This window comes from Prinia subflava, chromosome 8 (genome assembly GCF_021018805.1).
Source record: "Prinia subflava isolate CZ2003 ecotype Zambia chromosome 8, Cam_Psub_1.2, whole genome shotgun sequence".
In the NCBI taxonomy this organism is placed as follows: Eukaryota; Metazoa; Chordata; class Aves; order Passeriformes; family Cisticolidae; genus Prinia; species Prinia subflava.
The window spans coordinates 13,804,038-13,827,887 of NC_086254.1; the positions used below are offsets into that span (position 1 = coordinate 13,804,038).

Below are 23,850 nucleotides of genomic sequence, written 5' to 3' on the forward strand. Positions count from 1 at the left end.
TATTCCACTGCCTGAGCACTCCTGCAGGGATTTTTTTGTTTCTGGTATCTAATCTTAACCTTCCCCGTGCAATTTAAGGCCTTTTGTCTGAGACACAGCAACGTGGGGTTTCTGTCCTTCTGTGAAATAACATTTCTACAAAAGCTCCATGCAGAAAGTTGGCAAATCAGCTAAACCTGCTGGGCAAATGGGCGCCACAGAGGCAGATTATTCCCTGCTGTCATCCCAGAGACAAATTCAGCAGTGAAGTTTTGTATTCCATTATTTCTGCACCAGAAAACCCAACTAGACAGGGCACTGTATGCACAAGGGCTGTCAGATCCTCCAGAGCCCTGGGCTCCCACGTGGAGCCACTTCCCCCAAGGTGCTGTGGAAGCAGAACCTCTCACCTCTGTCTCCCCGAGCCGCCCGTAGTTCACCTCGTAGAGCACGATGAGCCCGTTGGGCTCCTTTGGCTCCTGCCACTTGAGGTGCACAGTGTTCTTCTCCACCAGCTCGTGGGAAACTGGGCCCACGATGTCATCAGCCTTAGCTAGAACCAAGTCCGAGATCAGGTTTAGTTTCTTGTCTTTAGGCAAAATTCCCACCTGCCAATTCCTCATCCATCCTCCTTTCCCACCGAGACATAAAGGCAGCCCCATATTACATATTGCAGCTGCCTCCCGTGGGAAAAGGAACAGCCAAAAGGCACAGCAGGGCTCAGGGACAGAATCACCTTCTGGCATGGTCCTGGCACTGACGTAGGCTGCCACGCTGCAGCGCGACTCCTGCGCGTCGTGGTTGCAGGCGTGCAGCTCGATGCGGTACCCGGTGAAGTGCCGCAGCCCCGAGATCACCAGAGACTCCTTGGACAGTACCTTCTCAAAAGGCTTCTGCTCCTCTGCACCCTCGGCTGCTGAATTGTTGGGAGAGGATGGGATGGTGGGTAACACCACGGTGGAGTTTGCCACGGAGCCGAGGTCTCTGCGTTTTCTTGAGGGCCTGTTAAACAACACCATCACCACGTTAGTTGTTATAGGCAGTGCCAACACATCCAGCTGAAAAGGAAGAGTTAAAATGGGACAGCTCAGAGTGCCACTAAAAACTCCAGCTGAACCCTCATATTCACAATGCAACAAAGAAATTCAGGTTTGGTTTTTTTTCTTAACCAGGACATGAATCTTTACAAAATTCTGTATCCCCCAGACTCTCCTCCCCGCACACAGAGAGATAGAGTAAAAATAAACCAATCCAAGCTTCAAGTATTTGCTTGAGAATTCCAGTTCCCCTGGATCTCTCAGCTGAGTCTAAGTTTACCAGGTTGCCTCACAGATGCCTCGGGCGGGGTTGCAATGCTTTGGAGTTCAGCTCCCACCCGCTGCAGCCCCGAGCACAGAGGTCACACCACGGCCCCAACTCGGTCACCTCAGATGTGCCACATATCCCAAGTGTCACTAAGTTGCATTTATAAAGCAAAAGGCCACTGTCACATCTCTCTGGAACACATTTACCACTCTCACCCTTAAGGCTGAACCTCCATGGATGCACAAAGCGTTTTAACCTTTTCCCAAGAGATCAAATCTATTAAGTCCTTTTGAAGGCAGGCATTTAGAACTCATGATTCTGATTATGTATTCATTGTGTGGTTTTGTTAACCAAATGTTGCTCCTCGAGTTATTGCATTTCAGTCTGAAAATCCCATTTTTCCACTTGTAAAACCAGCACCTGCAGTGTGACCGTGTCACCTTCCCTGTCTGCACCTGAGTGCCACCAGCCAGCTTTAATGTCAGGTTTTGTCAGCAAATAAACAGAATAAATTCAACAGAATTAAGAAGCATTCAAAAATTTCATTTTCTTGGCCAAAAAAAATTAAAAAAAAAGGAAAAAAGGATCAGTACCAAACCCAAAGTGCTCAGTCCAACACTCTCATGTGCTGCCACACATTTGCCATAGGGAATTCCAGGTCGGGAACTAACCAAGGTGGTGAATCAGTAACTGTATTCAGTTACACAAAAGGAATGAATGCCAGCTGAAATCCAGACCATGTATTTTAAGGGGGTGATGATCTTTTTGTGTGTGTGTGCATGTGTGTGCAGCTATTAAAGGGTACAAAGAGTGACCTGATCTGAACCCACACTTGAGGCATCTCCAGGCTCTAAAAATGTAACAAGCTGTTGAAGCAGATCTTTGCTGCTGAACTGAACTTTCCACTGCCACCTCTGACTACCAGGCCATGGCCAGCCCCAGCCTCTGACAGGTCTCTGCCACCTCCCCTGCTTCCCTCTACCTTCCCTGGTGCTGTTTCTACTCCTACAGCAAAAGGCACCAGCCAGAAAGCAGAGTTTGAGATGTCCTCAAGCTAAACACGGGGCTGCACAAACACAACACAAATATTCACTGAGTTGAATCATCCCAGAATGGTTTGGGTTGGAAGGGACCTCAAAGCTCATCCAGTGCCACCCCTGCCATGGCAGTGACACCTTCCACTGTCCCAGGCTGCTCCAAGCCCTGTCCAGCCTGGCCTTGGGCACTGCCAGGGATGCAGGACCTCCCCACCCTCCCAGGGAAGAATCCCTTCCTGCAGAATATTCATCCTCCTGATGACAAGGCAGGATGGCAAACAGCAAACAGGTTCAGCAAACACATTCCAGTTTGAAGTTTTCTCTTTCTTACTAATTAACTCTTTTTGGAGCTGCTGTTCCCTCTGCCTGTGTGAGCAGTGTCCCCTCAGGATGGGGCAGAGTTCAGGACCCAGCTTTGGGTCATGCCACCTCCCTCCTTGGGAAGGATTCCTTATGGTCAAACAGGACCTGGTTTGCATAAAAGCAAAGCTAAACCCTCTGTTTATCAAGTGTGAATTCAGCTGATCCTCGTGTTCAAGGGAATTTTGTTTTTCACAAGTAAAACAGTAATTTGATCAGTGATGCAACACGGAGTAAAATGCAAGAATTTCTTCCTTCTCAAGTTACAGAAAGTTAATAAAAGCTTTTGAAGCTGTAAATCCCCAATCTTCCCATATTTATTATCCTGGATTTGCAGCAATTTTCTTGCCAAATTCTCTGTATTTTCAAACATCTGATTCTTCTCAGAGTTGTTCCAGAGTAATTTGCATTGAGGCCCTCTCAGCAGCTCCAGGGATTTCCTTGTGAAACCCTCAGGTGCAGGCTCCTCCTGTCCTCACAGGGGCTGGGAGGGGCTGGAAGGGACACCTCAGGACACACAGCATGGCCTGGCCTGGGGGATTCCAAAAATGCCCTTGGTACCTTAAGCCAAGCTTTTCCACACCCCTGAAACTCGCCCAGGTCAGCTAAAAGCAGTTTAGATGGGTCTGTACAATTAACTTGATTGGGAAAGCAGGGGAAAACAATTAAAGTGAGTCATTCCTCAGATCTTGCTCCCCAAGAATATTTGGGGATGGCACAAATGTGTGTGACAGAGACAGAGGCAGACCTGGGGCTGCTGCTGCTCTTGCTGCAGTGCTGGTGGAGGGAATACCTGGAATGACACCCTGAGCATTCACTGAGCTCCCCTCTGCCTCTCAGGACTGCTTCTGGAATCTTTTCCTGCTTCCCACAGAATCACAGAGGGGTGAGGCTGGAAGGAACCTCTGGGCACTGTCTGATCCAAGCAGGGGCAGCTGGAGCATCTCCAGGGATGGAGGCTCACACATCCCTGAGCAGCCTGTGCTGTGTAACCAGCCCTGAGCTCCAATCTGTGCAGAACTCCTCCAAAGTGAGAGCAAATAACACAAAGAATAGACAAAAAATAAACAATAGAAAGAATAAACAAAGCATCAGCTCCTGATGGCCACTTTGTTCAGCTCCAAAGGGGACCTGGTGTGAGGCACTGCCAGCTCTGCCTGAGCACAGGAACATTCCTGGACTTCTAGCTTGGTTTTTTGTCACTGCCAGAGAAAACTGAGCCCCAGGAGTTGTGACAGTGGCTCCTGGAGTGGGTAATCAGCATGCCCAGGGGGAAGGAACTGTGATTTCCAGAGGGGTGAGATCAGCCCTGGACTAAGGCTGGATCCTGCCCAGGGATCAGATCGCTGGGAACAGGGCAGGAGGGGAGAAATGGCACACGGAAAACAAGGAGACATCAGGGAGAAACTGCTGTGATTCTGCACCCCTGGCATCTCATGTTCCCTGCTGGCCTCATCCTGAGATTCCTCCCGTGACTGACAAGTTCCTTCTGCCCAGGAGAGGCCACACAGCACCTCGGGAGAGGTCACTGAACCCCCAGGAGCCACGAAAAAAGCACCTGAAGTAAAGCACACTCCCTGCTCTCTGCCAGGCTCTGTGGGCAGGGGATAGCACAGTACCCACAGGAAAAAGAATTCTGATTTATGTGGCGACAGCCTGGGGCCTGCCAGGGAAGGCAAGCAGGGCACGTGGCAGCAGGGAGGTCTCCTCAGCACTGCCTTGTTTTAGAGGATTAGCTGGCCATGGGATGTGGGCATTTCTTCCTCAGGAGGCTGACAAGGGGCACATCCTGGTGATTGGTTTCTTCCTAAAATACATACCCCAGAAACTGAGAAACACCCTGGGCTGGGTGCATAATAAAACTGGTGGAGGGGGAAGAAGGAAAAAAAGAAAAAGATCAGACTGTCAGAACTGTCTGCCTCCATCAGGAGTTTGGCTTTTGCACATGGCTTGGTTCTCCTCTGCTTTGGAATCTGTCATGTCCTGGCATCCTCTGGCACACTGGAGCTCTCCTGATGGGCACCAACAGCCAGGGAACAGCAAAAGGAGGGGCTCTGCCCAAGCCTCCAGGTGAGGACTGCAGGCACAGGGCAGGGAACACCAGGGCAGGGAACACCAGGGATGCTCCAACAGGGAAAATGCTCAGTGCAGTGACCCAGGCAGCTGCAAATGCAGCTTTGTTGGCCGAGGGCAGCAAGCAGAGAATAAATTTAGAGCACAAAACGCGTGACAGGGAAGAGGGTAAATCACCACAGATTCTACCCTGCTCCCCAACACTTCCTCCCCGAGCTGCAGATGAAGTGTGAAGACATTCAACACCGCTTAATGTGACACCGAGTGTGCCACTGCAAACAGGACCTTCACCACCCACGGCACTCACATTCCTCATGGTATTGGAGGTATTTCCCACACTAAGTGAAGGGAGACCACAAATACCACGCTGAAGGACGAGGCTGTGGCCTGGTAAACTGCCCTTTTCCTTTCTTTTCAACTCAATGAGAAACTTGACCACAAAATTTCAAGTCAGGAAAAGAAAATCGCTATTTTTGGCATCATCTGATGCCAGATGAGCTGCAGGCTGTTTGTTAAGGATTCTCACTTTATTCTTGAGCTGAGGAGAATTCAGGGGCAGGAAATGAAAGCAGGATCTTCCCAATCTGCAGGAACATCCGTGGTAGGTGCTCAGCTCTCCCCATCCCAACACCCAGCTGGACCAGACAGGCTGATGGAAGCCTGGCAATGTGTCCAATCTGGTATTTTTATTTAATCCTCAATTACATTTCCCTCCCCCTGAGCCCTGGGGGAGTTCAGTCGTGTCTGATGCTCTCACCTGGGCACAAAGACCTCATTGTGGAGATAATTCTCGAAGGTCTTGCGGAAAGCAGACTCCTCCAGCTCCTTCTGGATCTGGGAGTCTGTTTTAGGGCAGGAACAACATTCCCCACTGACATCTTCAGCTTCACTCTGGTTATACTTCTGGGGGTCTTCGGATTCAAAAGGTGGAGACCACGTCCTTGAGGGCAGCTTTAATCCTGGGGACAAAACAGTTTTAGTGTCACTCGTGCCTGTCTTGGCAGAAGATGTTTGACCCTACAAAAAGATCCCAAACCCAGTGTACACAGGATTCATGGGCATTCCATTTTTCACATCCAGGGCTGAGCAGTTCCCTTTTTTCTGACAGGCCTTTAATTCAAAAATGCTATTTCTGAAATGGAGCTTGGATGCTGCTTTATCCCAGTTCAGGTAACACAGAACAGCAGGTAAGATTTTGGACATCCTCAGTGAAATTCTGTGTTCTCAAGGAATTCCAAACCAGGCACCAGCTCCCTTCAAAAATTCACTTGGCCCTGAGCTCCAGCAGCACCGAAATTTTTAACTTTACTATCTCCATTGTTGCTGTTAAACTTCTAATTCAGTTTAACAGGAGCAAGGGCAGAAGGGAGATCCCCAGAGGAAAAAACATGTGATTACTTTGTAAATAAAGTTTTTAGACCATTTGCAGATACCTTGGCGCTAATGTAAGAGAACAGGAAGGGACAGAGGTGACTGACAGTGAAGAACAATTCTGAATCCAGCAGAACTGAGCCCCCAGAGCACCTCCAGGGCAAAAACCCCAGGCAGTTCTGGGAGAAACTGAAGGAAAGGCCTGGAGGGAGAAGCTCTCACTCACCTTTCAGGCAGTAATCGAGTTCATAGAGCTCACTGTCCTCTGCCTGCTGCTGCCAGTACACCAGGTAGTGTGTGATGTTCCCGTTGGGCTCCGAGGGCGGCTTCCACTTGAGGATGATTTGGGATGAGGAGTTGGAGACGGAGATGGGATCCAACGGGACCGAGGGAACTGGGGAGGAGACAGAGGTCACTGCACTGCCCTGCAGGGCCTGCCCAAGCAGGGAGCAGCACAGGCAAACTTCCATTTCCATGGGAATCGAGCATTCCCTGGCACCCAGCAGTGCCAGGATCATCCCCCCAGCCTGGCTCATCCTGGAGGTCCCTTCCAGCCTGACTGACTCTCACACGAGGCCACACAAACAGGACACAAGAGGTGCCACTCTGCACCACCTGGAATCACAGCCCTGCTTTGGGGATCCCTTCCTACCAAAGCAGGGCAGTGGGAAGTTTTTCCTGGCTCCAGGACTAGCACAACCCCCAGAATCAGAGCTGGTTTGCCCCAGGAAGGCGCTGCACTGACCCGTGGCGTTGGTCTGCACGTAGATGATCTCGCTCTTGGCGCCGTACGTCCGCCGCTCGTCGGAGAAGGTGACCAAGGTTTTCACAAACACTGCGTACTGTGTCCAGGGCTTCAGGCCCCTCAGCAGCCACCCTGGCTGGGCCTGGGCTTTGGGCTCGTTGGAGCGGGGTGGGGGATCAACATCCACAACTGTCCAGCTGTTGGAGCCACAGGCGTCCTGCCCGTCGAACTCCGTCACGTTTTGGTAGGGACTTGAGGAAAGAGAAGGCTCCAATTAACAGAATCCTCAATCAGGCTCTTAAAAACATTGCTAAAGACACACTGGAAGTTATCACCCTTTACCCTTCAGAGAAAGTAAAATGATCTCATTGTATTTATTCTGAAAGGGAGGCATTGGGAGCTTTGTTACCTGGGCCTCCAACAGCATCACAGAGCAGGATCTGTGACACACATGACCCCAAGAACTAAATTATTGTCAGCCTTATGAAAATCAGCTTGGTTACCTTGATTCTAAAAGAATCTTCCCCACCTCAAAGGGGATAAAACCCTCAGCATCCCACAGAGATTGTGGGGAGATGAGGAACTCCATGGTTCGAGTTTGTGTGTGTGGAACAGCAGGAATCACTAAAGTTTGGATTGTTCTTAAATGAGGATTTGTGACTGTGCACAAGTCAGGGATCTTAATGAGCACTTTTGCAGAAGGGTATCACTGGAAACTTGATTGTAGGAGCCACAAAATCAGAGACTAAACAGCTTTGCCTACAGTAAAACCATCCAGCAGCTTTAGCTTCCACCTTCCAACGCCAGCTGCAGCCCCTGATGTGAGACCTGAGGGGTCACTTACGCCTCCTTGTAGAACAGCATAAACCCCAGGAGGTCACGGAAATCAGGGGGCCAGTAGGGCTCCCACTTCAGCAGGATCTTGTCATGAGAAGTCCTGATGGAAGAAAACTTCAGCAGTTCGTTTTCACCTGTAACAAGTGAGAAGTGACAGCAGTTTTATTAATGCTGACAAATGAAGCGCTTTGGTTTTAGTTATCTTAGAAGTTTCAGATAAATGTGAGGATGTTGGCACCGGGAAGAGCTGCCCAGTAAAACCTTATCTTACTTGGCAGCCATTCCTACCTCGAATCAGTGGCTGGTATCAGTGCCCTCCTAAGGTTAAATTTTTCTATGGTTCCATGAAAATGACTCTGTAGAAGAGCTGAACTAAATTCTAAAAAGTGGGAAATCTAAATTTCACGATTTATGATGATCTGCACAGCTGAACTCAGCAATATGGTTTGCACAGAAGGCAAGAGGCCACAAAAATGAAGCAGAAGAATTTCCAGCCTTGCCCAGGAGCAGTGAGGTCCCTCTGGAAATAGGAGGGTGTTTGCAGGAGAATGGAGCTCAAGGGACATGGTACAACATGTTTTGTGCCCCCAGCACAAGTGGCTCTGGCTGAATTTGCTATTCCTGCAGTAGCTGCAACAGGAGGAAGAACATTCATTTCACTGGCACCACATCCAGAACAAACAGGGTTGAGGTTTTTTTTCCCTTTCTATTTTTTTTTAGTAAACAGGATGCTGCCAGTGTGAAAGCTGGGCTTGAAATGTAAAAGCAAACAAAAAGCCAAACAACCTGGCAAGCTGTGGTTTGAGGTGGGGGTGGCACAGACACCAGCTCAGCAGGGTGAGGGTAAAGCTGGCAAAAAGAAATGCAACTGTCTCCTCCAGCTGCCTTCACACCAAACAGCAGCCCAGGAGCTGCTCACAGCCACAGGATCTGCCCAAATCCAGGTTCATCCCCAATGTGGGAAGAGCTTTTTCGGTGTCCCATGGGAGGAGATGAACTTTACAGACAGCTGATTCCTTGTGCTCCTTCCCTCTGGAAAGCCGGGCTGGAGCTGTGGTGCCCCAGCGGCTCTGGGAGTGTTTTTCACTGCTCCTGGCAGTTTTCAGTCCCAGCCTTTGCATTCCCTTCTCCCACCGTGCTGGCCTGGCTGCCTGTGTTGATGTGTGGGAAACCAGACCAGGAAACGGAGTCAACTGAAAGATCTTCAATTTTGAGGTCTGTTCACAAACAGCTCCACGAGGGGCAACGAGGACAGGGCTGGAGGTCACAGAATCCTGGAATGTTTGGGGTGGGAAAGGACCTTGGGCTCTTCTGGCAGTGCTGTCCCCAAAAGCAGAGGGACAGTGAAGCCACAGGGTGACCCAAGCTGCCCTGCAGGCTGGGAGCCAGGATCTGACATCCCAGTTCACCCAGTTCAGTCAATGCTGGGTGTTTTGGTGGAGATACCTGGCCCAGCATCTCCCAGGATCACAACACAACTGGAACACTGCATGGATGGGCCACTGCCTCTGTCCCCATGTCACCTGTCCTTCACAGAATACCCTGAGTGGCAAGTGTCCCCGTGTCACCTGTCCTTCACAGAATACCCTGAGTGGCAAGTGTCCCCGTGTCACCTGTCCTTCACAGAATACCCTGAGTGGCAAGGGGCCCGTGGCCACCTGCACGTGCTGCTGTTGCTGTGTGAGGTGAATCTCTGTGGGGCTGAGCCATGAATCAGAGCACAGACATCACCAGCTCAGAACAAAGCTGGGCTCTTCCCACCCCTGATTACTGCCACAATCTGGCTCACCACACAGCCCTGGTGCAAACAGGGAAAGGGGATTGTTGGTGGCACAGAAAGGGAACAAACAGCAGGACTGGGGGTGCAGAAGGACTGCATTTATTGCAGCATTGCTGCCAAAATCAGCGTCTGCAGAACCCCATCTTCAGCAGCACAACTTCAGCGACAGCACAAAGCCAAGCCTGTGCTGTTTGCTGACACAGACACTGTTGCTCCTGAAGAAAGCTGTTGGGTGAAAAACCTCAGGGAGGCATTGCAAAAACTGTTGGAAAACTGTCCCTGCCTGTTGTCACGGCAATGGCCTCATGTGGCCGCAGGGATGGGTGGAAATCCCGATTCTCCCGTGTTTATTCCGTGTCACCTCATGACATGGGAAAAGCAGATTATGACTATTAATCAGGTACTCAGCAGTAACACAAAGTCCCAGCTTGGGCCGAGGTTATGTTGTGCTAAACTCTTCCAAAAGACACCAAAAGAAACCCTGCCAGGGTTTGTGGGACCAAGGCTGCCAGAGGGAGATCCCGTGGGGATTTTTATTCATGGCACAGTGGCAGTGACACTGGTGCACAGGCAAGGGCCACATCTGCTGCCTTACCAAAGGGACAAGGACATGGAAAAACACCACGGGCTGGGCTGGGAGAAAGAGGAGTGTGAGGAGAGCAGAGGGAGAGGAAAGGGAAGCAAGGCTGAGACTCTTACACGAGGCCTGATCCCCGTTGGTCTTCAGGGCTATGTCATTCCTCTCCTGACGCCCCTTAGTCCCAGAGATCTCTTCCATCTTGTGGATTTCTGACAAGCACAGCTTGGGATTGTAATGGAAGAAGAGTTTGCCTCGTGCAATAGTGAGGTTGTGCTTGCTCCAGTCCCAGAGCTGGCGAAGATTCTGGTTGTCCAAGGCATAAAAAGAATAATTCCTGAAAGCAGAAGAATGAAAATATGGGTTGAGAGAGGATGCATGAAAACCTTTTTGCACTAATCCAGACACCAAATAAAAATGAATGCAAATTGTGTGCCCTGGTAGGGCACAAGCCACGGGCAGAGGAACATTTAAAAATAACTCGAGAATTATTTCCCAATACAAATCACCCTGATAGAACTGGCACTCCTTGTACTTGAAAGCATTCAAATAAAGCCTCTTTTGAGAGAACTCACCCAGCTTCGAGTGTCTCTCCTCTAATCAGGTGGAGTTTCCGAAAAAAAGAAAGAGAAACCAAGGCGTAAGAGCGGCGAATTTTGAGGTAACCTGAGATTTCTTCTATCAAGCCAAGGTTCGCTTCCAGTTCGGCTGCTATGTTATCTACAGAGAAGAAAACATTGGGAAGAGTTTTCTGGTATCACAGAGAGAATTTTCTGGTATCACCCACATGGGAGCCCAAACATAGTGAACAAATGAACATATTGAATATTCCTTTACGTTAATTCACGATTCGCCAAAATCAATCAACAAAATCAATCAAATGAAAGCCTTTGCTTCGTGCCGATTTCTTTAAGAGTTGAGGGTGTTCCCAGGCGAGGGCAGAGCCCCAGCTGGGGGCAGTGCCCATTCCCTGCCCCCCGTTCCCCCCGTGCCCCCCGTGCCCACTCACTTCCCCCGCGGATGTTGATGACCAGGCTGCCGTTGAGCACCGTGCAGCCGCGCAGCTCCTGCGCAGACGTCACCGAGTCCACCGTCTTCTCCTTGCCGAAGTCGCACACCTTGGGGCACGGCCCCGCGCAGGGCGTGCAGTGCAGGCTGCAAAACACCACAGCAGGGGGACAGGGTGAGGGACAGGGTGAGGGACAGGGTGAGGGACAGGGTGAGGGACAGGGTGGCAGGGCGGCCCTGTCACTCTGAGATTTCCTAGTTCTGAGCGTTCATATTAAAGGAGGTTTTCACCTTCTCACGCTCTCTCATGTAAACACGGAGCTCGTGTTTGTAAATATTACCATTGTTTTCACATTCTTCTCCAAGGAGAGGAGAGGTTGTGTGACAGTCCCTTTTACCAATGTGCTTGAGAGGTGGAGATTCCACTCTCCAATCCATGCTCACCTTTCAAATACTATTTAAGAGCAGGTAATAAACAAAGTTTATTTATTACCCAGGGTGGCTCTGCCCTGCTTTTCTCTCACAACTTCCAACTCTCTGCGTGGTCATTTTGAGCGTGGCAAACAACGACAGCAATGCCCCAAAGCAGAGGGATGGATCTGGATCTGGTGGAGCTGAGGGTACCGTGTGCCATGGAGTTCACTCACAGCACTGAGGAACTCAAGGAGAGCCCCAGAATCGTGGAATGGTTTGGGTTGGAAGGGACCTTAAAGCTCATCCCTTTCCAACCCCTTCCCACACCTTCCACTGGACCAGGTTGCTCCCAGCCCCATCCAACCTGGCCTTGAAAATAACTGCTGATAAATTGAAATGGTTTTAAATTGTCACTTCCACACTTCAAAGGTGAATCATTCCATCCCTTCCTATGTAACAAAATGAAGAAGTGACCTGAATTACTGTGGAGAGGAAACTGGCCAGTGCCCTCCATCCCAGGGGTTTCAAGATAACAAACCCCAGCCCAGTATTCATCTCAAGATCATTAACCAAACATGTAAATGATGAGTGGAGAGCTGGCCTTTCATCTAGGAATCCTCTGATTGAGGACTGCACACAATGTTGCTTTAAAAAAGGCAAGAATGTGCTTTGTGCTCTGGGGAAAATACTGCTTAAACAGCATGAGCTGATGGCTTGCCCTGGTCACACCACCACAAGAATGTGTTCCCAACTCGTTCAGAGAAAGAAATGCTCTAGGAAAAGCTGGGAGCAGGGCTGGGACTCACTGGCAGCAGCCTGGAACAGCACAGGAGAGGCCACGGGGCTGTTGCACAAGCAGCACAGAAACTTTGGGGGCTGCTTGTTTGTTCTTTGGAAAAGCAAAACAGGAAATGGTATTAAAAGTCCTGTTAAGAGTGAATTCCCTGAAATTATTATGGCAGGAGCAAATAGAGGCGAGCACAAAGTGACCAATATTCATAGGAAATCTGACTCACCACAATATAGAATGGTATTGAGAGACAAACAACCAAGTTTTCGGTGATAAACAGCTCAGCAACATAAATTATTTAATTCCTTTGTCAAAAGCCCCTGGGAATTGACAGAATGGCTGTTCCCTGCTTTGATTCGTGCTACACTTGTTTGTTACATTGTGCGTTTATGTCTGGCACAGCTTGAACCTGCTCAATGAAAGTAATTACAGGGATGAGGGACAGATATTCTGAGAACCAGCGCTCCGAGGACGCTGTGCTCTCTTCATTAGCCACAACCTCTCCTTGTTGTGCTTTTCCAGCCCGGCTCCCTGGCCTGAGGCTACTCCAGAGGGGAGGGAAGCAGGGCTGCCAAAACTCTGCCCACCTCCCTCCAGTAGAGACCCCTCCAGCTTGTGGATGCTCTTCCTCGTCCTCTCTCCATCTCCCTTCCACATTTTCCAAACTTGAGAGGAAGCAAAGGAGGCAAAACCACCAGCCCATGGCAGGGAGAGCTTTTAACAGCTTGAATTAGCAAAGTATTAGTTTGTAAATCATATTAAAGCAGACCAGGTGATTGCCACAGATGCTCCAACACTGGAAACTCCTCCTGGTCTTGACACAGCACTCAAACCCTGAGTCCAAGGGGTGGAAACCCCAGCCAACCACAGAGTTTGCCCACTGCAGCCCAGGCACTCACTTTCACTCAAACCCTGAGTCCAAGGGGGAGAAAAACCCAGCCCAGCCCAGCCAATCTCCCAGTTTTGCCCATTGCAGCCCAGGCACTCATTTGCCCTCAAACCCCATGTCCAAGGGCAATGAAAGCCCAGCCAGCCCCAGAGTTTTGTCCCCTAGCCCAGGCACTCACTTGCACTCAAACCCCATTTCCAAGGATGATGAAAGCCCAGCCAACCCCTCACTTTTGCCCCCTGCAGCCCAGGCACACTCAAACCCCATGCCCAAGGGTGATGAAAGCCCAGCCCAGCCCAGCCAACCCCCCAATTTTGCCCACTGCAAAATTTTCTTTCACTCAAACCCTGAATCCAAGGGGGAGAAAAACCCAGCCCAACCCAGCCAACTCCCCAGTTCTGACCCCTGCAGCCCAGGGACTCATTTGCACTCAAACCCCATGTCCAAGGGCAATGAAAGCCCAGCCAGCCTCAGAGTTTTGTCCCCTAGCCCTGGCACTCACTCGCACTCAAACCCCATGTCCAAGGGTGATGAAAGCCCAGCCCACCCTAGCCAACCCCCCAATTTTGCCCTCTGCAGGCCAGGGACTCATTTACACTCAAACCCCATGTCCAAGGGTGATGAAAACACAGCCAGCATCCCCCAGTTTTACCCCTGCAGCTCAGGCACTCACTTTCACTCAAACCCCGAGTCCAAGCATGATGAAAGCCCAGCCAACCCCCAGTTTTGTCCCTTAGCCCAGGTATTACCCTGAGTCCAAGGGGGAGAAAAGCCCATCCCATCCCACCCCCAGTTTCCCCCCCAGCCCAGTCACTCACTTGCACTCAAACCCCGTGTCCAAGGGTGATGAAAGCCCAGCCCAGCCCAGCCAACCCCCCAATTTTACCCCTGCAGCCCAGGGACTCACTTTCACTCAAACCCCGTGTCCAAGAGGGATGAACCCCCTCCCATCCCATCCCACCCCCAGTTTCCCCCCAGCCCAGGTACTCACACTCAAACCCCGTGTCCAAAGGCGATGAAACCCCATCCCATCCCACCCCCAGTCCCCCCCAGGCCAGTCACTCACTTTCACTCAAACCCCATGTCCAAGGGTGATGAAACCCCATCCCATCCCACCCCCAGTCCCCCCCAGCCCAGTCACTCACTTGCTGGAGTTCATGATGTATCCCGAGGGGCACTCGTGCACGCACTCGTTGTTGTGGATGACGTGGCAGCCCGACTCGCGGGCGCTCCGGCACTTGTTGTGCAGCTCCTGGCAGAAGGCGAAGGTGACGCAGCGCCAGCCCTCGAAGCGGTAGTGCCCGGGGGGGCAGCTCTCCACACACCTCCCGTCCAGGTGGAAGTTTCGGCAGGCCACGCATTTCTCAGGGTTGTTGGGCTCCGTGCAGTCCCCCAGGCACTCGCTGTGGCAGCACTGCCCGTCCGCGGTGCAGCCCTGGGACTTGCAGGCGGGGGGACAGACTGCCAAGGGAAACAGCAGGGCACGGGTGAGTGCCAGGAGAGCCCGGCCTCGTGTCACCCCCAGGGGCTGGGACGCTCCTGCCTGCCCTGGGGTGGCCTTTGCCAAGGGGCAGCCGTGGAGCGTGGGCACCTGCCTCGTGTCCAATTGTCAGTACAAATTCTGCCTCATATCCAATTGTCAGGGTAAATTCTGCCTCATGTCCAATTGTCAGGGTAAATTCTGCCTCATATCCAATTGTCAGGGTAAATTCTGCCTCATGTCCAATTGTCATTGCAAATTCAGCCTCATCTGCACCTTTCAGTGTAAATTCTACCTCATTTCTACCTTTCAGTGTAAATTCTACCTCATGTCCAATTGTCAGGGTAAATTCTGCCTCATTTCTACCTTTCAGTGTAAATTCTACCTCATACCCAATTGTTAGTGTAATTTCTCCCTCATCTCCGCCTTTCAGTGTAAATTCTGCCTCATCTCCAACTGTCAGTGTAAATTCAGCCTCATATCCAATTGTCAGGGTAAATTCTACCTCATATCTAATTGTCAGTGCAAATTCTGCCTCATTTCTACCTTTCAGTGGAAATTCTACCTCATATCCAATTGTCAGTGCAAATTCAGCCTCATCTGCACCTTTCAGTGTAAATTCTACCTCATATCCACTTGTTAGTGTAATTTCTCCCTCATCTCCGCCTTTCAGTGTAAATTCTGCCTCATCTCCAACTGTCAGTGTAAATTCAGCCTCATATCCAATTGTCAGTGTAAATTCTGTCTCATTTCCAATTGTCAGTGTAAATTCTGCCTCATTTCCAATTGTCAGTGTAAATTCTGCCTCATTTCCAATTGTCAGTGTAAATTCTGCCTCATCTCCACCTTTCAATGTGAATCCAGCCTCATCTTCACTTGTCAGTGGAAATTCTACCTCATCTCCAACTGTCAATGAAAATTCTGCCTCATCTCCACCTTTCAGGGCAAATTCTGCCTCATACCCACTTGTCAGTGCAAATTCTGCCTCATCTCCACCTTTCAGTGCAAATTCCACATTTTAAGAAGGTTTTTGAGGAGTCCTACCATTCATCCTCACAACTCATCAGTGCTCACCTTCAAAAGAAGTAAAACTGAGTTTTCCTGTTCCCTTGGCCCAGCACTGAGAGGCTCCAGGAGAGCCTTGCTGACTTTGGTGTTATTTCTGAAGCTCAGGAGTGATGAGACTCCACAGCAAGAGCTTCCCAGCCTGGCACAGCCAGTTTCAGCCAGAAGATTCTTGTTTCTCAGCTTAAAAAAATGAAGTTTCCTACAGCAGTGCTGCAAATAACACAAATCCAGCAGCACTTTTACACCACCCTTCAGCTTTATCAGGATTTGCTTCCCATGTGTCCATCACCCTGTCCCTGGAGGAAGCCCTGGCACCAGCAGGAGCTCCTCAGTGACTCTCCCAACAAGTCCACAAAGAAGGGCACCCACGAGTGTTATTGCTTGAGGTTTTTATGGTTTTCTTTTTAATTGCTCATTACTTAGCACCCCACAACACTTTTAATGAGTGGTTTGGGCTTTGAACTCAAAACCAAGCAGAGCAAATGCCAGGAGTGACTCGGGGAGGAGCAGGATGAACAAACCCAGGGGAGCTCCAGGGAAGGTCAGTCCTGCCCCTCAGCATCTCCCTGCTCAGTCTGAGAGGTTCAGACGAGGCTGAAATGATTAAATCCAACTCTAATCCAGAACACACCATAGAACTTCATGTCAGGAAAGAGAACAGCTGAAATCAGCACTCCAAGAGCCAACACCAACCCCAAGCAGGGCTTCAGAAGCAGGAGCAAGGGCTCTGGATGGGGAACAAGGACCTGGATTTATCCTCACAGCCTTTGAGATCCAGCTGGGAATTGCCAGGATGCAGATCAAGAGACCCCCTTGTCCTCACCAAACCAGAATGTTCTGTCTGAGGGAACACCTGAGCAGCTCCTGGGCCCCCTCGGTGAAGGGAGACAGCAAAATCCTGAATTAACCCCATCTGCCCCAACACTTCTCCAGCTTTCTGTCCAGTGCTCAGTGTTCAGGCAGGAGGGGTTTTATCTGGGGAGGTCCTGACACAGTGATGCCCAGAGGTGAAATTTTATCCCTAATTTCTGGCTGAGGCACCTGAGCAGACCAGCAGTGGAACGTGGTTTTATCTGGTGGAACTGGTCTGGTTTTATCCAGCCAAAGGAGCAGCATGTGGGATCCACAGCACAACATGTCTGGATGATCCAATCCCCTGCTGTGCTGGGAAGAAAATCCCCCTCTGCCCCACGTTAGGAGACTGCAGAATTAAGTGTGTTAAAGCTGTTAATGCCATCCTTGGAATAAGCAGCAGCAGATGAGGTAGTAAAGATGAGCAACCTCTGGTCTGCTCCAGCCTGATAAATCCCTTGAAGAAATATGAAATGGATAAAGGTGAAATTCTACCACAAGGACAATTTAATCTCAAATATCTTACTGCTTCCATGTTAGTCCTTCACTGCAGGTGTTTTCCCATTGCAAAAAACACAAGAATGAGTTTCAAATTCATTTCCTTTCAGGCTGACCAACTTTTTGCCCTTTTCCAGCAACAGGTCTTATTTTGTGAACCTGTCCCAAATAATGCTTGACTGAAATGCAACAACCAAAGAGCAGCAACCTGCAGGTAACACCTTGCATTAGACTAAATATAAAATGAGAAGCTTGTTCTAAAAGCCAGGTTATACATGGATTTTTAAATGGTTATACATTCCTTACCAGGCCATAGATGAGCACAGTCTAGCAACAGCTGTCCTGGCTGCAGAAATACTGGCAACAGAAAATTCCAGAATTTAGTCCAAAAACACTATCAAACTTACTAATTCCAGCCTGGAATATCAAGGTTTATGAGCAGGGGGAAAGCCTGGGCTGTTTTCTCCCACACCTCCCTTAGGTCAGAGATGTCCTGCAAGGAATCCTGCACTGGCTGGTTCCCCCTGGGGCAGGGTCAGCCTCCAGCTGGGAAGCAAAGCCCTGAAGAAAATGCAGGAATGGCCTGTGGGAGCTGCCAGCACAATTCCCAGTGCTCCTCACCAGCATTTCCTCCACAAGGGAGTTTTCCCCTGTTTCTTTCATGCTCAAGAACTACAAAGTTTCAAGTATCCAAAAGACAGCATTTGTTTCCCAAGGAGCAGACAGGTAATTGGGGAAAGCCTGCCCTCATGCAAAGCACCCGGTGACACATGGCACCTACTTAACATTCTGTCACACAATATTTTTATTTAATTTGTTATGGAAACTAATCTTCAAAGCCCTGTGCTTATTTACACATTTTGAACTCAGCTGCAAGTGTTCACAGGGCAGAAACCGCCTAAAGTCTCCACTCCAAAGGTTTTCAGAAGATACAATTAAACTATTTTTAAACCATTCTTAACGTTTCTCTTTTTCCTGTTCCCGGAGCTTTTGATGTCTCAAAGACAGCTCAAAGAAAGCAAAGCACCCAAGGCAACAGCTCTTTTTCCATTAAGCACTCAAGACCAGAAATTGTCAATCATCGTTTTGTGCAAATCCTCATTACCCAAGATCCTGAACAGATGTCATGACATTATCAAAGTCTGCACCTCAAGTTGTGTAAAACCTCCCAGAGTATCTTCACTACAGCTTCCCACAATTGTTACTCCAGGTTATGTGGCTCACATGGGCCAGAAATACGGGGTTTGGTTGGGTTTTTTGCTGCCACATTGTGCTTTCACTGCAGGTCAACACTGAGTAGGTTTGTGCACCTCATTACCCTTCTCCAGCCAGGTCTGCAGACCCCAAGAATTGGCGTGGCCCACAGAGATTTGCCTTTTTGCACAAAAAAATTGGCTCCCAGGGAATGGTCCCAGCCCCAAGGCTGCCAGAGTTCCAGGAGTGTTTGGACAACGCTCTCAGGGATGCTCAGGGGGGATTGTTGGGTGTTTGTGATCTTGGTGGGTCCCTCCCAAGCCAGGATTTTCTGGGACTCTCAGGTGATCCTTTGGGAGCTCTGGCACGTGGAGAGGCTCAGGAGAGGTTCAGACACGACACCCACAGCCCCCAGCCTCTGTTCAGGCTGTGGGAGAGACGCTGGACAATCAGCACAGGGAAAAAAATCAACTCCCCCCATTCTTCACAGAAAGTCCAAAGGGAACTCCACAAACCCAACAGGGGGACAAAGGAACAGCTAATTCTGGGTAGGGGCAGATGGGTTCAGCACCAGCACCAGGACAGGCAGAACATCTCCCCACACATCTGCAGGACTGGGAATTCAAAACCCCTGTCCCAAAGAGCCTGACACCAACAAACCCGGGGAGACACACAGCCACGCCACAGCCTCAGACCTGTTGTTCCAGGGGTGAATAAATATTTAACTCGCTGCTAGCGTGGCTCCCAAGACTGAGGAAACAAAGCCTTTTTTCCAAGCCTTTCTGATTAGAGATTCAAAGGGACATTTCTTGGTGCTGCTGAGGCCCAGCTGGGGGGGACAGGCGGCTGCGGAGTCAGCGCAAAGGAATTTCTACCTCCGGATCGCTGCCGTGTTTCAGCCCTTCCCCGTGCTCCAGGTGGAACAAAACACACTGAGACTGTAAACACATTCCCGAGCCAGCACAGGTAACCAGGAGATCGGTATTTAACAGGCAAGTCAATTAAGTTAAGCAATAAAAACGTCGGCGGGGTCTTTTTTTCTTGTTTTCTGTTAATAAAACGGAGAATTGCCCGGGAATGAGGGGGGAAACGCCACTCAGGATAAGTTTTGCTGTTCCTTTGGGATTCTCTGCCACTGAGTGGGTTTAAATAGCAACATCCTGGGTGAGCTGGACTGGGTGTTCACCCAGGTTTGGGCTGGGTAAGAGGAACACAATTCACTAAGGATAAATTCTAAACCACACATACAAACATCAAAACGCTGCACACATGCTGTTCAGGCACCACACGGGTTTGGGACTGATTTGTTGTGAATAAAGGTGATCTTTTTAGAGTGCAGTAAGTGTGTGTATGGATGGGGGTCAGTGGAGGCAACCTGGGCCACCACAGGTCCTCTTGGCCACCACGGGTGTCCGGTGTCCAGCAAACTCTCCTCGCACCACCAGCTCCTCTCCCCTGGCTTACACCAACTCTATTTTCACTGCAGACAAGGCAATTAGGAGGCTCCAGATCCATCGGGAGTCCAGGACACAAAACAACTGCGGCAGGAGAACCGCCCTCAACCTCAGCCAATGCATTTGCTGCCTGCGCAGGGGAGGCATCCAAGCCAACCGCCCGCTATCTGCACAAGGCAAACAGCCCGAGCCCTGCCAGCTCCCGGCCAGCCCCGGCCTCCCACCACACCACCCAGAACCTCCTCAGCCTAAAACAACTTCATCATGCCTTTAATGCAGCTGAAGGGCTGTGCAGTGTTGTATCTGCACGGGGTGTTTGTGAGAGGGAGGGGAAGGCAGCAGGGAGCCGGCACAACGCCGGCAATGCCATGGCTGGACATGGCTCGATCTGACCATGACACTGCTGGACATGGCTTGTTGTGGTTGTGACACTGCTGGACATGGTTCGTTCTGGCCATGACACTGCTGGACATGGCTTGTTGTGGCCATGACACTGCTGGACATGGCTCGTTGTGGCCATGACACAGCTGGACATGGCTAATTCTGGCCATGTCGCAGCTGGACATGGCTCATTCTGACCGTGACACGGCTGGACATGGCTTGTTGTGGCCATGACACGGCTGGACATGGCTCGTTCTGGCCGTGACACTGCTGGACATGGCTCATTTTGGTTGTGACACGGCTGGACACGGCACATTCTGGCCATGTCGCAGCTGGACATGGCTCATTCTGGCCATGACACGGCTGGACATGGCTCATTTTGGCTGTGGCATGGCTGGACATGGCTCGATCTGACCATGACACACCTGGACATGGCTCATTTTGGTTGTGACACTGCTGGACATGGCTCATTTTGGTTGTGACACACCTGGACATGGCTCGTTTTGGCCATGACACTGCTGGACATGGCTCATTTTGGCCGTGACACGACTGGACATGGCTCACTCTGGCCATGACATGGCTGGACATGGCTCGTTCTGGCCATGGCTCATTCTGGCCGTGGCACAGCTGGCCGTGGCTCATTTTGCCCGTGGCACGGCTGCCCTGGTGCCAGGGCTGCCCTGCTGTCACGTTAGACGCTGGGCACACAAAGCCAGAGCCCCACAGAAACAGGATCGCAGCGCTCTGCACGTCCCCGTGGCTTTTTTTCCCCTCCCCTCTTACTGTAAATGGCTGCGAGCTGTGACATATAAATTTATCCCCACACACACACACAGTCCTGCTTGAGTTACGGCTGCAGAGGGAACTGTAATTTCATTTCCTAACGGTGCAGTCCTGGCAATGACCTCCGCAGGGTTCTTGTGGTTCTAAACAAAAACAAAACCAACAAGGGGGGAAAAAAAATAAAAAATAAAAAAAGAGGAAACCCAAGGACTAATCACCCCCGGCAGTAACTCCTCAGTGTGTTGCAAGCATGTGATCTTAATTTAGTACTACAGAGCCTGGGCTTGTTTCCTGCTGCAAGTGCTGAGCAGCATCGCTGCTATGGAAATCCATCTGGGCCTTACTCCTTATAAAATCCTGTATGAGATCCTGTTGTACACACATAGTATTTTTTACTTGATTGCTTTTGCTCTTTCACTCATTCTCTTCCAGGCAAGAAGACCCCCAAATTCAGTCAGTTGTTAAGTGCCATTTGTCCTATAAATGTAATTTTTTTCCCTAAATCATTTTTTAATTTTTTAGGTCACAAGTGTCTGTTTTCTTGTGAGCATTTATTTGATCTGAACACATCAAGACAACACCTAATCCCAGTGCATTAATGTATCATAAGGCTGAAAACAGCAATTAAATTAAGCAAAACTGTGTCTGGTGAAGACTAAGTAAAAAATAAATCTAAAACCCACAGCAGAGTGGGCAGACAGAGGACTGTAGCAAGAAAACCAATGTACTGCAAACCCCACTGCACTGTGGCTTATTCCTTCAATTATTTCTTTATGTCACAGAGGCCAAAGAGGCAGAAACCTAAACCCCAAACCCCACCAGCAGCAGAAACGTGCCTGGGAGGGACAGGGCTGGAGAGCTCCAGTGGACTGTAAAAAGCACAAGGACTTTTGATAGCCTTGGTGACAAACAACAGCAGCTCCCCCAGCCCTTCCTGAACCTACAAAATAAATGGAGTAACTAGAAGGGAACAAAAAATAAGAAGTTAGCACGGTGACACCAAAATCCTGCCGGCAACGCCCGGTGTTGGCCGCAGTGGTCAAGCAAAATTCAGGAAATAATCACAAAATGCTCAAGAAATTTAATGTCACTTATTCCCAGAGCTCAGCTGCTCTAACAACACTCATCCCTCCCTTTTCCCCAAAGACAACCAAGGAACAACCATTCCAAAAGGCTTTGACTCAAGTGCTGTAACCCACAACAAAGGGCTGCGGTTCTCAGCACCAGCTCGGGAAGGAGCAAGTGCCAAACAAATCCCAGATTTTACAATCAGCACTAAAATAAAGTGTTATTTATAAAATAAGATATTGGAGTACATAATGCCGTGACCCCTCTGAACTGCGAGCTGGGAACGTTAGGAGGTCTGTATTTACACAGGAACAGATAAAATTAACTGCAGGTGCCTCCCTTCCCATGGACAGTGACTTCCAAAAACAACACACTTACTACAACGTCAAGGAAACTCTTCCCATTGACATTTCTCAGGACAACATTACACCTCTTATCTCATCTATCAGTAAGGACAAGAAAAAAAACAAACCCCTGTTTCTCCTCCCAACCCTTCCACAAATTACGTGCTCAACCGGAGCTACACGGAATGTCTCAGATATTCCAAACTGGGGCCGGGGTTTGGCCGCTTCCCGCCAGGGACAGATGAAGCCCACGGGGATGCTGGACCTGTGAGGATCAGCAAATGTGAGTTTAGACAAGATAAAAGAGTTTGGAGCCGTGTGCCACCTTGTCCTGCCACGATAGTGGAGGTCTGTGGAAGAGGTTGTTGAATGGAGATACAGGAAAGGTTGAGCTGGGTTGTTTACAGAGGAAAGGGGCAGATAACAGGAGATCTCTCCAGAAACAGCCTCCTCTGTGCCAACCTTCTGCTGTTTAAACTGAGGACTAATCCATTATCTTCTGCACTACACCTGCTGGTGGGGCATTCCTCTGGAAATACATATTTACTCCTGTGTGAATTACGACAAGCAATATGGGAAACGTGGTAAGAGGAGCTCGCACATACGCACACATTTTGCTTCCATAATAAATAAAATATATGGAAATATAAAAATATCTCAAGATGGTGAAGCCTGGAGGAGACATCAACCTCAATGGACCCACGATGCCTTTGGTCACTTGTTCTTCATCTTCTTAGGAAGTGACAACCTCTGCAAATGAGCTCCTTCAGCTCCTTGCTGAGGCACAAGGCAGGGCCCAGGCGTGCAAAGTCCTAAATTCAGATGCCATGGCTGGAGTTGCTCAGTATCATCAATATCAGCTCTTATTTTCAGGGACAGGACCTCTTAGGCTACAAACCTCAGCTATGGGAGGCCCTCATCTTCTTCCACTGAACCCTCAGGACAGGCTCTCATTTTTGTGGATTTTTTTTAGACCTTTCTGTTTCTCTCCCTTGAAGGTTTTCACTCCTGCTCTTCTCTGCCACCTCAACTATTTACACACAGAGACCTGGATGTTTCCCACCCAAGTATCCCTAATATTGCCCAGACAGAACAAAGATCAAAGAAACATTTTCCTTTTGTGCATTTTGAGCAGTGGTGTTCACACCATGCCTGCAAATCCCTCATGAACTCAACTTACAGAGCAAAGCACCTCACGCTAAAAAAAAAATGAATTAATAAAGAAATTAAAACTCCAGACCAGGTCTGTTTTCATTCTCCTGGCACCTTTCAGTTGTGCTGATTCCCCATGCAGATACAAACAACTTGCAGAAATCAAGCAAAGCTGTTGCCCATCGAGCCCAAAGTACCAAACACAGAGTTTGATTTGAAAACACAGCAGCAACTGTTAAAGGTGGGACAAGTGTCACAAAGTGCACACCAGGAGAGCGAGCAGGAGCTGTAAATACTTTACCCAGTGTCTACAACAGTGCTGTTGTGCCATTCTCTGGCAGCCAGGTCAAGTCTGCTCCTTGTACTTTGTGTTCAAAATTACATGGGAGCTCAGTGTAAGGGCTCAGAAAT

The 23,850-nt window shown here is 49.6% G+C and overlaps 1 protein-coding gene across 1 annotated transcript in view; it reads right to left on the reverse strand.

Annotated features, from left to right (window-relative positions):
• INSR (insulin receptor) overlaps positions 1-23,850 on the reverse strand; it is a 57,745-nt gene that overhangs the window by 11,551 nt on the left and 22,344 nt on the right. The window contains exons 3-12 of the mRNA XM_063403221.1: positions 14,311-14,626; positions 11,074-11,219; positions 10,640-10,784; positions 10,187-10,401; positions 7,715-7,841; positions 6,871-7,121; positions 6,352-6,519; positions 5,512-5,713; positions 716-981; positions 390-532 (exon numbers count right to left, since the gene is read on the reverse strand). Coding sequence (XP_063259291.1) covers positions 390-532; positions 716-981; positions 5,512-5,713; positions 6,352-6,519; positions 6,871-7,121; positions 7,715-7,841; positions 10,187-10,401; positions 10,640-10,784; positions 11,074-11,219; positions 14,311-14,626 — 1,979 coding nt within the window. The remainder of the gene's footprint in view (positions 1-389; positions 533-715; positions 982-5,511; positions 5,714-6,351; positions 6,520-6,870; positions 7,122-7,714; positions 7,842-10,186; positions 10,402-10,639; positions 10,785-11,073; positions 11,220-14,310; positions 14,627-23,850) is intronic.